The 15,391-nt window shown below is 43.4% G+C and overlaps 1 protein-coding gene across 1 annotated transcript in view; it reads right to left on the bottom strand.

The window, feature by feature from the left end:
• Positions 1–15,391, bottom strand: part of LOC115114500 (tetratricopeptide repeat protein 39C-like) — a 35,695-nt gene that overhangs the window by 8,139 nt on the left and 12,165 nt on the right. The window contains exons 2-4 of the mRNA XM_029642779.2: positions 2,727–2,775; positions 1,938–2,066; positions 40–151 (exon numbers count right to left, since the gene is read on the bottom strand). Of these exons, the coding sequence (XP_029498639.1) occupies positions 40–151; positions 1,938–2,066; positions 2,727–2,775 (290 nt within the window). The remainder of the gene's footprint in view (positions 1–39; positions 152–1,937; positions 2,067–2,726; positions 2,776–15,391) is intronic.

Here is a 15,391-nt window from a genome sequence, read left to right as displayed (position 1 = left end):
GCCTACATGTAGGTCAAGGTAGAAGTGATGAGGTCTCACATGAGAGTTCCTGTTTGATGAAAGAGAGGACAGCGAGGTACACCTGGCAGTCTGCCACAATGATCTGTCTCTGGAGACGGTCTACTATTGCCACCCCTGACCTCTGGGAGTCCTGGAGGAAGGCAAAACAGACATTGAGCACAGTGACATCTATAGATGTCAACATCCAAGTTTTAGAGCAAGGCCAAATACGCATGTCAGTAAACATTGTCAATGTTATATACAGTTGAAGTCGGAAGTTTTTTAACCACTCTACAAATGTCTTGTTAACAAACTATAGTTTTGGCAAGTCGGGTAGGACATTACTTTTTGCATGACACAAGTAATTTTTCCAACAATTGTTTACAGAGGTTATTTCACTTATAATTCACTGTATCACAATTCCAGTGGGTCAGAAGTTTACATAGTCTAAGTTGACTGTGCCTTTAAACAGCTTGGAAAATTCCAGAAAATGACGCAATGGTTCATCCTTGGGAGCAATTTCCAAATGCCTGAAGGTACCACGGTCATCTGTACAAACAATAGTACGCAAGTATAAACACCATGGGACCACGCAGCGGTCATACCGCTCAGGAAGGAGACACGTTCTGTCTCCTAGAGATGAACGTACTTTGATGCAAAAAGTGAAAATAAATCCCAGAACAGCAGCAAAGGACAATGTGAAGATGCTGGAGGAAACACAAAAATATCTATATCCACATTAAAACGAGTCCTATATCAACAGCAAGGAAGAAGCCACTGCCTCAAAACCTCCATAAAAAAGCAAGACTATGGTTTGCAACTGCACATGGGGACAAAGATCGTACTTTTTGGAGAAATGTCCTCTGGTCAGATGAAACAAAAATTGAACTGTTTGGCCATAATGAACATCGTTATGTTTGGAGGAAAAAGGGGGAGGCTTGCAAGCCGATGAACACCATCCCAACCGTGAAGCACAGGGTGGCAGCATCATCTTGTGGGGGTGCTCTGCTGCAGGAGGGACTGGTGCACTTCACAAAATAGATGGCTTCATGAGGAAGGAAGCAACATCTCAAAACATCAGTCAGGAAGTTAAAGCTTGGTCGCCAATAGGTCTTCCAAATGGACAATGAACCCAAGCATACTTCCAAAGTTGTGGCAAAATGGCTTAAGTCAAGGTATTGGACTGGCCATCACAGAGCCCTGACCTCAATCCCATAAAACATTTGTGGGCAGAACTGAAAAAGCATGTGCGAGCGAGGAGGCCTACAAACCTGACTCAAGTTACACCAGCTCTGTCAGGAGGAATGGGACAAAATTCATCCAACTTACTGTGGGAAGCTTGTGGAAGGCTAGCCGAAACATTTGACCCACTTTCAACGATTTTGAAGGCAATGCTACCAAATACTAATTGAGTATATGTAAACTTCTGACCCACTGGGAATGTGATGAAAGAAATAAAAGCTGAAATAAATCATTCTCTCTATTATTCTGACATTTCACATTCTAAAAATAAAGTGGTGGTCCTAACTGACCTGAGACAGGGAATTTTACAAGGATTAAATATCAGGAATTGTGAAAAACCGAGATTAAATGTATTTGGCTAAGGTGTATGTAAACTTCTGACTTCAACTGTGTGTGTGGGCGCATATATATATATATTTTTTTAACACACACACACACACACACACACACATTCCTGGAAATAGTTAGCACGCTAGCTTGGGTGCTTGACTGCCGTTGTGAGGTCAGAACACTCAGATCAACCCTACTCCTCGGCCTCTGAACACTCAGAGTGAAACACTCAGTTTACGAACGAACAATCTGACAACCCTCTCGTGTGAATTTAGAGGGGCTGCGTGAGGTGCTATGCAGTCAATAGGTATGAGCTCCTTGGAGGTTCATTAGGTGTGTATGTGTGTGTATTGCACTTCACCCACACTCCTCCTGATCTTTTTTTTGATGGTCTCTATGACCCCAGTGTTGTCGCTCTCACACAGTCTCTCAGTGGCTCGGAGGTCATCAAAGGCCATCTGCATCTTCTCCTCCTCAAACGTCATCATGGCATTCTACACACACAGCCACAATCACAGTACCAGTCAGTCAGGGCCTTTCTCTGAGAGTAATATGACCGCTTTGCTTTGTGTCTCATTCGTCATGATATCATCCTGTAGCAGTCATATTGTTTGAATAGAAACAGATCCTATCAGCAGCTACATAAAACAATACAAAGCACAGCTAGACAACCAACTATATGAGTCATGGACTTCCCAGAGTAATATTTCATCCAAATATTTTCAGAGATGTGCACAAAATCATTTTTTCCCCGGTCAGTTCTCTAGCCCAGTGAGCCAATTATATCAGGTTGGTGAATCATTGATGATTCAGTATGTGGTCCAGCAGCAGGAGATGCACAGCAGGACTACTGATCAGGATATCCCTAGTGTGCTATTATCTGTGTGACCTTCTGATGTACAGATTGGCTGAATAAGTAGATGCTTTTTGACTAGGTCTATGTTTGAGATAGAGATGTACTGTCAAAAGCCAACAACTGAACACGTTGGCATTCAATAAATAACATACAATAACAGACTCCGTAATACATGGATATCTCTTCCTGTTTCCTAACTCCAATGGTCTGCATTGCAGAAGTATCAAATGAGAATAGCGGTGATACAGTAAATCAGTACGAGATGTTGACCTCCTCTGTCCTCTCCACCCCTACTCACCAGAAAGCTGACAAAACTGGCTCCGAAACTCATCAGTGGACTGTGGGTCCTGGAAGAGAGACGGAGAAACAGAGATGGTTGAGGAAAGAGCCTTGTCAAATGTCAATAGACTAAGATGGACGTTTGGCTTGCAAAGCACAGCTGAAACAGATCCATCTCTTAAGAAAAGGCAGCTAGGACAGGTAAAGTGTGGTGAGGGCTAGAGTTAAACTAAATCAAACTCCGATGGTATGGCTGGAGGATATCCGAGTTGCTTTTTGCGCTGAATCAGATTTTTTTTCACTTAAAAATGTATACCCCCCCAAAAAAATTGATTTCAAAAGATTACCAAAGAACTCTGAACAAGGATTACTTATAACAATTTACAAAAACATATTTACTAGAACTGTGCAGATGCAAAGCTTGGTAAGAGAATTTCGGGTAAAATCTCCCTCAGATTTCTTTTTGTCCTTGTTTTCCAAAAACATAAATATCTGCTCTACATTGCAAAAAAAAATACTGGAGACATCAAAACTATTAAATTACACATACGGAATCATGTAGTAACCAAAAAGTGCTAAAACAATTCAAAATATATTTGAGATTCTTCAAAGTAGCCACCCTTTGCCTTGATTTACAGCTTTGCACACTCTTGGCATTCTCTCAAACAGCTTCACCTGGAATGCTTTTCCTTCACTCTTTTCCTTCACAATTCTAAATAAAATCACAGACAGCGTCACCAGCAAAGCACCCCTACACCACCTCCTCCATGCTTCACGGTGGGTGGGAACCACATGTGGAGATTTGTTCACCTACTCTGCATCTCACAAAGACAGAGGTTGGGACCACAAATCTCAAATATGGACTCATCAGACCAAAGGACAGATTCCCACTGGTCTAATGTCCATTGCTCGTGTTTCTTGGCCCAAGCAAGTTTCTTCTTATTATTGATGTCCTTTAGTAGTGGTTTCTTTTCAGCAATTTGACCATGAAGGCCTGATTCACACAGTCTCCTCTGAACAGTTGATGCTGAGATGTGTCTGTTACTTGAACTCTGAATAATTTATTTGGGCTGTAATTTATCTGAGGCTGGTAGTGGTGAAAAGCTCGCCGCCAGTGGACTCTGGAGCAGTGGAAACACATTCTCTGGAGTGATGAATCATGCTTCACCATCTGGCAGTTCGACGGACTAATCTGGGTTTAGCGGATTTTTATTTTATTTTCCCTTTATTTAACCAGGCAAGTCAGTTAAGAACAAATTCTTATTTTCAATGACGGCCTAGGAACAGTGGGTTAACTGCCTGTTCAGGGGCAGAACGACAGATTTGTACCTTGTCAGCTCGGGGGTTTGAACTTGCAACCTTCCGGTTACTAGCCCAACGCTCTAACCACTAGGCTACCCTGCCGCCCCAATGCATAGTGCCAACTGTAAAGTTTGGTGGAGGAGGAATAATGGTGTGGGTCTGTTTTTCATGGTTTGGGCCCTTAGTTCCAGTGAAGGGACATTTTTTATATTTTAGTATATTGTATTTTTTCATTCCTGCCCCCCATGATAATGAAAGTTCACAGAAGTAACAAGTAAGGGGTTACTTTACTTACTTCCGGGTTGGAGCGAGCGGTCGCATCCGCGCTTCGGTCTGCAGGTTGTATAACTTTTCATTACATTTCATTACATTTCATTATAGTACAACGGTTTGATTTGTCTAATCTTAGCAATTTCTTCTTAGCTAGCTACATAGCCGTCTTTGTATCAAAGATAATTGCGTAATTATCATATTTTGTCGTCCTCCTATCTGCCCAGCAGCTAGCCAGCTAGCAAACGTTCACCGTCTACCGTAGCACTGTAGTAACTATCACACTCAACTGAACGACTTGATTAGTGTAGTGTTAGCTAGCTACATAGTTGTCTTTGCTGTCTTCGTATCCAAGATAATTGTGTAGTTTAGAGTGTGTAGTCTTAGAGCGATTATCTTAATTTACCGAGGTTAGCTAGCCAGCTATCTGTCGTCCTTAACGTAGGAGTCACTCCTAGCTAGCCAACAGCTAGCCAACGTCTACTGAATAGAACTTTCGCATTCCGGTCGCATTCCGCTTCGCTCCACAGGTAGTATCACATTTTCATTTCATTTCATTACAGTCCCAACGGTGTGATTTGTTTGATCGTAGCTAGCTACATAGCTAGCTACATAGCCGTCTTTGTTTCAAAGATAATTGTGTAGTCTAGAGCGATTTTCTAGGTTAGCTAGCCAGCTATTGTCGTTCTTTTAACGCAACGTAACGTAATCAACACTGCTAGCTAGCCAGCTAGCCCCCGAATAGCAGCATTGTAGAAACTTTACACTCAACGGAACGACTTGATTAGTGTAGTGTCAACAACGCAGCCACTGCCAGCTAGCCTACAATGTCAACAACGCAGCCACTGCCAGCTAGCCTACCTCAGCAGTACTGTATCATTTTAATCATTTTAGTCAATTAGATTCTTGCTACGTAAGCTTAACTTTCTGAACATTCGAGACGTGTAGTCCACTTGTCATTCCAATCTCCTTTGCATTAGCGTAGCCTCTTCTCTAGCCTGTCAACTATGTGTCTGTCTATCCCTGTTCTCTCCTCTCTGCACAGACCATACAAACGCTCCACACCGCGTGGCCGCGGCCAGCCTAATCTGGTGGTCCCAGCGCGCACGACCCACGTGGAGTTCCAGGTCTCCGGTAGCCTCTGGAACTGCCGATCTGCGGCCAACAAGGCAGAGTTCATCTCAGCCTATGCCTCCCTCCAGTCCCTCGACTTCTTGGCACTGACGGAAACATGGATCACCACAGACAACACCGCTACTCCTACTGCTCTCTCTTCGTCCGCCCACGTGTTCTCGCACACCCCGAGAGCTTCTGGTCAGCGGGGTGGTGGCACCGGGATCCTCATCTCTCCCAAGTGGTCATTCTCTCTTTCTCCCCTTACCCATCTGTCTATCGCCTCCTTTGAATTCCATGCTGTCACAGTTACCAGCCCTTTCAAGCTTAACATCCTTATCATTTATCGCCCTCCAGGTTCCCTCGGAGAGTTCATCAATGAGCTTGATGCCTTGATAAGCTCCTTTCCTGAGGACGGCTCACCTCTCACAGTTCTGGGCGACTTTAACCTCCCCACGTCTACCTTTGACTCATTCCTCTCTGCCTCCTTCTTTCCACTCCTCTCCTCTTTTGACCTCACCCTCTCACCTTCTTCCCCCTACTCACAAGGCAGGCAATACGCTCGACCTCATCTTTACTAGATGCTGTTCTTCCACTAACCTCATTGCAACTCCCCTCCAAGTCTCCGACCACTACCTTGTATCCTTTTCCCTCTCGCTCTCATCCAACACTTCCCACACTGCCCCTACTCGGATGGTATCGCGCCGTCCCAACCTTCGCTCTCTCTCTCCCCGCTACTCTCTCCTCTTCCATCCTATCATCTCTTCCCTCTGCTCAAACCTTCTCCAACCTATCTCCTGATTCTGCCTCCTCAACCCTCCTCTCCTCCCTTTCTGCATCCTTTGACTCTCTATGTCCCCTATCCTCCAGGCCGGCTCGGTCCTCCCCTCCCGCTCCGTGGCTCGACGACTCATTGCGAGCTCACAGAACAGGGCTCCGGGCAGCCGAGCGGAAATGGAGGAAAACTCGCCTCCCTGCGGACCTGGCATCCTTTCACTCCCTCCTCTCTACATTTTCCTCCTCTGTCTCTGCTGCTAAAGCCACTTTCTACCACTCTAAATTCCAAGCATCTGCCTCTAACCCTAGGAAGCTCTTTGCCACCTTCTCCTCCCTCCTGAATCCTCCTCCCCCTCCTCCCTCTCTGCAGATGACTTCGTCAACCATTTTGAAAAGAAGGTCGACGACATCCGATCCTCGTTTGCTAAGTCAAACGACACCGCTGGGTCTGCTCACACTGCCCTACCCTGTGCTCTGACCTCTTTCTCCCCTCTCTCTCCAGATGACATCTCGCGTCTTGTGACGGCCGGCCGCCCAACAACCTGCCCGCTTGACCCTATCCCCTCCTCTCTTCTCCAGACCATTTCCGGTGACCTTCTCCCTTACCTCACCTCGCTCATCAACTCATCCCTGACCGCTGGCTACGTCCCTCCCGTCTTCAAGAGAGCGAGAGTTGCACCCCTTCTGAAAAAACCTACACTCGATCCCTCCGATGTCAACAACTACAGACCAGTATCCCTTCTTTCTTTTCTCTCCAAAACTCTTGAACGTGCCGTCCTTGGCCAGCTCTCCCGCTATCTCTCTCAGAATGACCTTCTTGATCCAAATCAGTCAGGTTTCAAGACTAGTCATTCAACTGAGACTGCTCTTCTCTGTATCACGGAGGCACTCCGCACTGCTAAAGCTAACTCTCTCTCCTCTGCTCTCATCCTTCTAGACCTATCGGCTGCCTTCGATACTGTGAACCATCAGATCCTCCTCTCCACCCTCTCCGAGTTGGGCATCTCCGGCGCGGCCCATGCTTGGATTGCGTCCTACCTGACAGGTCGCTCCTACCAGGTGGCGTGGCGAGAATCTGTCTCCTCACCACGCGCTCTCACCACTGGTGTCCCCAGGGCTCTGTTCTAGGCCCTCTCCTATTCTCGCTATACACCAAGTCACTTGGCTCTGTCATAACTCACATGGTCTCTCCTATCATTGCTATGCAGACGACACACAATTAATCTTCTCCTTTCCCCCCTCTGATGACCAGGTGGCGAATCGCATCTCTGCATGTCTGGCAGACATATCAGTGTGGATGACGGATCACCACCTCAAGCTGAACCTCGGCAAGACGGAGCTGCTCTTCCTCCCGGGAAGGACTGCCCGTTCCATGATCTCGCCATCACGGTTGACAACTCCATCGTGTCCTCCTCCCAGAGCGCTAAGAACCTTGGCGTGATCCTGGACAACACCCTGTCGTTCTCAACTAACATCAAGGCGGTGGCCCGTTCCTGTAGGTTCATGCTCTACAACATCCGCAGAGTACGACCCTGCCTCACACAGGAAGCGGCGCAGGTCCTAATCCAGGCACTTGTCATCTCCCGTCTGGATTACTGCAACTCGCTGTTGGCTGGGCTCCCTGCCTGTGCCATTAAACCCCTACAACTCATCCAGAACGCCGCAGCCCGTCTGGTGTTCAACCTTCCCAAGTTCTCTCACGTCACCCCGCTCCTCCGCTCTCTCCACTGGCTTCCAGTTGAAGCTCGCATCCGCTACAAGACCATGGTGCTTGCCTACGGAGCTGTGAGGGGAACGGCACCTCAGTACCTCCAGGCTCTGATCAGGCCCTACACCCAAACAAGGGCACTGCGTTCATCCACCTCTGGCCTGCTCGCCTCCCTACCACTGAGGAAGTACAGTTCCCGCTCAGCCCAGTCAAAACTGTTCGCTGCTCTGGCCCCCAATGGTGGAACAAACTCCCCCACGACGCCAGGACAGCGGAGTCAATCACCACCTTCCGGAGACACCTGAAACCCCACCTCTTTAAGGAATACCTAGGATAGGATAAAGTAATCCTTCTCCCCCCCTTAAAAGACCTAGATGCACTATTGTAAAGTGGCTGTTCCACTGGATGTCATAAGGTGAAAGCACCAATTTGTAAGTCGCTCTGGATAAGAGCGTCTGCTAAATGACTTAAATGTAAATGTAAAGTAAAACTTTTGTTTATGAATTATTAAGTGATTCCATTTGAGTCATTTAGCAGGCATTTGGCTCTTATCCAGAGCGACTTACAGTTAGTGCATTCATCTTAAGATAGCTAGTTGGGAAAACCAAATCACAGTCATAGTAAGTACATTGATTCAGTACACACTCCAGAGTGCAATAGAGGGGAGTTTTACACCACTCCAGCTGATGCTTGGCATTGCGCATGGTGATCTTAGGCTTGTGTGTGAGAGGCTGCTCGGCCATGGAAACACATTTCCTGAAGCTCCAGACAAACAGTTATTGTGCTGACGTTGATCCAGAGGCAGTTTGGAACTCTGTAGTGAATGTTGCATCCGAGGACAGGCGATTTTTAAGCGCTGTTGCGCTTCAGCGGTCCCGTTCTGTGAGCTTGTGTGACCTACCACTTCGCGGGTCAGGCGTTGTTTCTAGATATTTCTACTTCACAATAACAGCACTTAAAATGACCGGGGCAGCTCCAGCAGGCCAGCAATTTGACAAACTGACTTATTGGAAAGGTAGCATCCTATGACGGTGCCACATTGAAAGTCACTGAGCTCTTCAGTAAGGCCATTCTGCTGCCAATCTTTGTCTATGGAGATTGCATGGCTGTGTGCTCAATTTTATACACCTGTCAGCAACGAGTGTGGCTGAAATAGCCGAATCCCTAATTTGAAGGGGTGTCCACACACATACAAAATAATCTTAAAGATGTGGGGTTTTGGTAAAGGAATTTCAAGGCACAAGGCAATGTTTCTTAAATTTAGGGGTCAGAAAAATGTCTTCAGAACTAAATATAAAAGAGTTGATATTAGTTTAAATGGGTCTTTGTCAACATTTTCTTTTGATGCATTTCTAATACCTTCTAAGACTTTCTGGTAGATGATTTTTAAGGCCCATTTTCTACATTTTTGACCAGAAATCAAAGCCATTGCTTATTCCTAATTTTTAGGATGGAAAATGGTTGAAAAATGTATTTATGCCTCAACTTCTCAAACACATATACTCTTAGCTTTTCATTTGACAGCCGACATACTCCTATGAAGTTCATGTTGGTGCTCATGGATCCTTTTACATGCAAATGACCAGGAGACTTTAAAAGGCGCGAGTCACGCAAAAGCAAGTACTTAAGAAATGTGATTTGTATTCCAAGATAACATGTCATAGTAGTTGCATTCATTTCTCAAAGTCTGGAAGGTTATTATTTCCAAGAATGTAGTTGGCTAGATTCTATCCATGTTATGTTTTAATTTTGAAGCCTGCAGAATAGAAATATGGGATGAGGGAGGTGAACAGAAGTTTGATCAGCCTGGATTTTGTCTACAGCGGTCTACTTTCAGTTCCCTCCATCTCTTATGACGTACAGTTCACAGTGTGTCGTTCTCTCTGGAGCTCTGAGCTCAATGTAATTAGTGAGAGAGGTGACATTTAAGAAATCAGCAGGAGACAAGGCTGTGTGTGTGTGTGTGTCTAACTAAGCCTGCTGTGTGTAATCTGTAATCACAATGACTTTTACTGATTGGCACTTCACCTGCTGCCTGTGTAGCCTAGTTACAGTACATTGCCTAATACTATTGCCTATCAAGTTTTAGAACAATGCTATATTTAATATACAGTTGGCACCCTTCAACATTTTAAAAATGATTCACTACTTCCTTTTAAAATAATTTAAAATTAAAAACTTGGTGTTCACACATGCATTTGATTGATTTACAACAGCACAGCAATCAAAACTGAAATTCACCTCAAATTAAAAATAAATACAAATAAATGTTCTGGACTTAATAATTCAGAAGAATTCAAATTAATTTGGTTGGTTGGAGGCAGGTGATTCTCGTTTATTGTGCAATTTCTCTCGTCTTAAGTTGCAGGTAATGACAGGGTAAACATGTCCATTGAACCAGTTTGGAAAGAGAAAACAGAACATGAGCACTCCAGTGTAAAGGGTGCCAATATATTAGAGCACAACTGTAAGTCACTTATAATTCCAACGCAAGACCTTTCATAGTGAGACAAGACCACCGACTTAGGCCTAATCATGCTGTAGATCTAGGTATGGACAGTGATGACAATTATTAGGTTGCCGATGATATTTGAGGAGTGAGGTGGTACTAGCAAATCATGTGAACAGCAACTTGTTTCCTCTCAGAGTGTAACCTTAGTTATTAAAGGACATTCAATGACTGACATGAATGTTTGTGGCCTGCTTGCATAGCAGCTAACCACTGCTAACTCAGATGCAATTCTCCCAACTGGTTTGTGATCTTGGCTAAAAAGCAAGTATGAATACGTTATTTGATAAAGTACAGATGTACAGCAAAAAAAAAAATTAAACTATCCTTCTAATATACAGTGGCCTTTGAAATGATACACTGGCTGAGGTTAAAGTGCAGACTGTAAGCTTTAATTTGATGGGTATTTTCATCCATATTGGGTATACTGTTTAGAAATGACACCACCTTTGTACATAGTCCGACAATTTTAGGGGACCAAAAGAATTGGGACAAACTCACTTCTGTGTATTACAGTTTAGTATTTGGTCCCATATTCCTACAGTAGCACGCAATAGATTACATCAAGCTTTTGACTTTACAAACTTGTTGGATGCATTTGCTGTTTGTTCTGGTTGAGTTTCAGATTATTTTGTGCTCAATAGAAATTAAATGGTAAATAATGTAGTGTGTCATTTTGGAATCACTTTTATTGGAAATAAAAATGAGATGTTTCTATACACTTCTACATGAATGTGGATGCTACCATGACTATGGATAGTCCTGAATGAATCATGAATAATGATGAGTGAAAAATGTACACGCACAAATATCATACCCACAAGACATGCTAACCTCTCACCATTACAATAAGATGAGAGGTTAGCATGTCTTCGGGGTATTATATTTGTGCATCCATTTCTCTCTCCACATTTTGGGGAATATTCAGAGGTGGAAACTTTCCGTGGGAATTAACGGGAATATATGCAAATTAATATTAATACCATTTAAATGTAGATGTTTTTTTGCATTGGATATATTTACAGTATGGAGACAGAAACATAAACCTTTTCTCTTATAAGTAGACAATTGCAAATTATTAAATCCTTCCAATAGAAATAAAAACAATTTAGTTACAAATTCAACTTTAATTAAAAGAGTTGACTCTTAACATGGGATGATTTCACTGAACAACAAAAGGGAATATTGAATGATCCATCGCATCTCCCAAAAAACCTTTAACATATATCCGTAAAATGATAGGAAGACAACCAAAGCTTTAGTGTCTAAACTATCAGGCTTCCATGTCTTATCCCTGGACCTCCTCAATGTCCACCTCTTGATCATCAGACTGAGGCCTCACCTTCACTCACTTTCCAACCTTGTTGAGGATGGCTTGTTGTCAAGCTCTTAACGGCCACTTATTTTTCAACCCTTGTATTGGTCAACGGGAAAGACCCTCCCTTCCACCAGGTCGCTGATGAGATATGATGGCACGACTGCCATACTGCATCTCCATCCCAAAACCCTTGCTTGGAAGTGTACTTCGCCAGACTGCCAAGAACCTTGCCCTTATCCAGGCCAAGGTGGCGAGACATGGTAGTGATGACACCATAGGCCTTGCTGATCGCTGCACCAGACAGGATGCTCTTGCCAGCAAACTTTGGGTCCAACATGTACGCTGCGGCGTGTATGGGCTTCATGCAGAAGTCTTCATGCTTTTTTATGTATATCAGAACTGCAGTTTCCTCTGCTTGGAGCAACAGTGAAGTGGGCAGGGCAGTACGGATTTCTCCTCTTACATCTTCAAACAGAGTCTGAACATCAGACAGGATGGCATCGTCTCCCTCAATCCATGCAATGGCTACTGTTATAGGTTTCAGAAGTTTCAGGCTGCTTACCACACTTTCCCAAAATACATCATCCAGGAGGATCCTCTTGATGGGGCTGTCCATATAGGCAGAATGTGATATGGCCATTTCTTGGAGAGACTCCTTCTCCTCCAGGAGACTGTCAAACATGATGACAACAGCACCCCAACAGGTGTTGCTGGACAGCTTCAATGTGGTGCTCTTATTCTTCTCACTTTGCTTGGCGAGGTAGATTTCTGCTATAACTTGATGACCCTTCAAATACCTAACCATTTCCTTGGCTCTCTTGTAGAGTGTATCCATTGTTTTCAGTGCCATGATATCCTTGAGGAGCAGATTCAAAGCATGAGCAGCACAGCCAATGGAGTGAGGGTAGGACTACACTTTAGACCAAGCAGCTTTCATGTTTGCATCTTTGTCTGTCACTAGTGCAAATACCGTCTGTCGTCCAAGGTCATTGAGGACTGCCTTCAGCTCATCTGCAATGTAGAGACCGATGTGTCTGTTGTCCCTTGTGTCTGTGTTCTTGTAGAACACTGGAGGGGTGGAAATTAGAGGTCGACCGATCATGATTTTTCAACACAGATACCGATTATTGGAGGACAAAAAAAGCCGATACAGATTAAAATCGGACGATTAACATTTTTATTTATATATTTATTTGCAATAATGACAATTACCACAATACTGAATGAACACTTATTAACTTAATATAATACATCAATAAAATCAATTTAGCCTCAAATAAATAATGAAATATGTTCAATTTGGTTTAAATAATGCAAAAACAAAGTGTTGGAGAAGAAAGTAAAAGTGCAATATGTGCCATGTAAAAAAGCTAACTCAGAACATATGAAAGCTGGTTGTTCCTTTTAACATGACTCTTCAATATTTCCAGGTAAGATGTTTTAGGTTGTAGTTATTATAGAACTATTTCTCTCTATACCATTTGTATTTCATATACCTTTGACTATTGGATGTTCTTATAGGCACTATAGTATTGCCAGTATAAGAGTATAGCTTCCGTCCCTCTCCTCGCCCCTACCTGGGCTCGACCTAGGGACACATCGACAACAGCCACCCTCGAAGCATCGTTACCCATCACTCCACAAAAGCCGCAGCCCTTGCAGAGCAAGGGGAACAACTACTGCAAGGTCTCAGAGCGAGTGACATCACCGATTGAAGCACTATTAGCGCGCACTCCGCTAACTAGCTAGCCATTTCACATCGGTTACACCAGCCTAATCTTGGGAGTTGTTAGGCTTGAAGTCATAAACAACTCAATGCTTGAAGTACAGCGAAGAGCTGCTGGCAAATGCAGAAAAGTGCTGTTTGAATGAATGCTTACGAGCCTGCTGCTGCCTACCACCGCTCAGTGAGACTGCTCTATCAAATATCAAATCATAGACTTAATTATAACACAGAAATACGAGCTTTAGGTCATTAATATGGTCAAATCCGGAAACTATCATTTCGAAAACAAAACGTTTATTCTTTCAGTGAAATAAAGAACTGTTCCGTATTTTATCTAACGGGTGGCATCCCTAAGTTTAAATATTGCTGTTACATTGCACAACCTTCAATGTTATGTCATAATTATGTACAATTTCGGCAAATTAATTACAGTCTTTGTTAGAAAGAAATGGTCTTCACACAGTTCACAACGAGCCAGGTGGCCCAAAATGCTGCATATACCCTGAAGTGACACAATTCTCCTAGTTAAAATAAATTCATGTTAGCAGGCAATATTAAACTAAATATATATTTTTAAATCTGCATACTTTTGTATTGATTTTAAAGAAAGGCATTGATGTTTATGGTTAGGTACACATTGGTGCAACGACAATGATTTTTTTCACGGATGCGCTTGTTAAATCACCACCTGTTTGGCGAAGTAGGCTGTGATTCGATGAGAAATTAACCTCTTAGTCCGCCCCATCCCGCATGCGGTATCGTTACTACAGCCTCAAGCTCATTAGCATAACGCAACGTTAGCGATTTTTAAAAATCGCAAATGAAACGAAATAAATGCGCCTGTTCTCAAGCTTATCCTTTTCTTAACAATCCTGTCGTCTCAGATTTTCAAAATATGCTTTAGAACCAGAGAAAATCACTAATTTGTGTAAGAGTGGTGATAGCTAGCTTAGCGTTAGCATTAGCATTTAGCATGCAACATATTCACAAAAACCAGCCAAGGAATCAAATAAAATAATTTACCTTTGAAGAACTTCAGATGTTTCAATGAGGAGACTCTCAATTACATAGCAGATGTCCAGTTTTTCCGGAAAGATTCTTGTGTAGGACACATCGTTCCCTTTAGTTACTATGCATATGGCTACCGAAACTAACCGAAAATTCAGTCACCTACATGTCAAACTTTTTTCCGAATTAACTCCATAATATCGACTGAAACATGGAAAACGTTGTTTGAATCAATCCTGAAGGTGGTTTGTCATATTTCTCTCCATTGAAAGCACCGTCCTTGTAGCCTGGTTTGTTCTGAGATTTGAATGGAAAAATACCGGGACCTGACTTTTGCGCACCAATTGCCACGCAGACACCTAGCGGGACACCTGGTAAATGTAGTTTCTTATGGTCAATCTTCCAATGATATGCCTACAAATACGTCACAATGCTGCAGAGACCTTGGGGAAACAAGAGAAAGAGTCCGTTCATTCCTGTCGCATTCACAGCCATATAAGGCGATCATGGAAAACGTAGCCTCAGAAATCCTGTGCATTTCCTGGTCGGTCATACATCTTGGTTTTGCCCGAAACATTTGTTCTAAGGGACTCACAGTGAAAATCTTTGCATTTCTGGAAACGTAAGACTGTCTTCTTTCCAAAGCTATCAATTCCAAGCATATTCGAGCATCTTTTCGTGACAAAATATTGCGCTTAAAACGGGCACGTCTTTTTATCCAAAAATGAAATACTGCCCCTATAGGACTAACAGGTTAACAGACATCGCATCAATTATATGCAACGCAGGACAAGCTAGATAAAATAGTAATATCATAACATAATCACTAGTTAACTACACATAGTTTAAGATTTTTTTTTTTTACAAGATCATTTTAATGCTTGCTAGCAACTTACCTTGGCTTGCTTCTTGCTGCACTCGCATAACAGGTAGTCGGCCTGCCACGCAGTCTC

This window comes from Oncorhynchus nerka, linkage group LG9b, assembly GCF_034236695.1.
Source record: "Oncorhynchus nerka isolate Pitt River linkage group LG9b, Oner_Uvic_2.0, whole genome shotgun sequence".
Lineage (NCBI taxonomy): Eukaryota > Metazoa > Chordata > Actinopteri > Salmoniformes > Salmonidae > Oncorhynchus > Oncorhynchus nerka.
The sequence above is the reverse complement of the archived record's forward strand: the minus strand, read 5'-3'. Positions and strand labels throughout refer to the sequence as shown.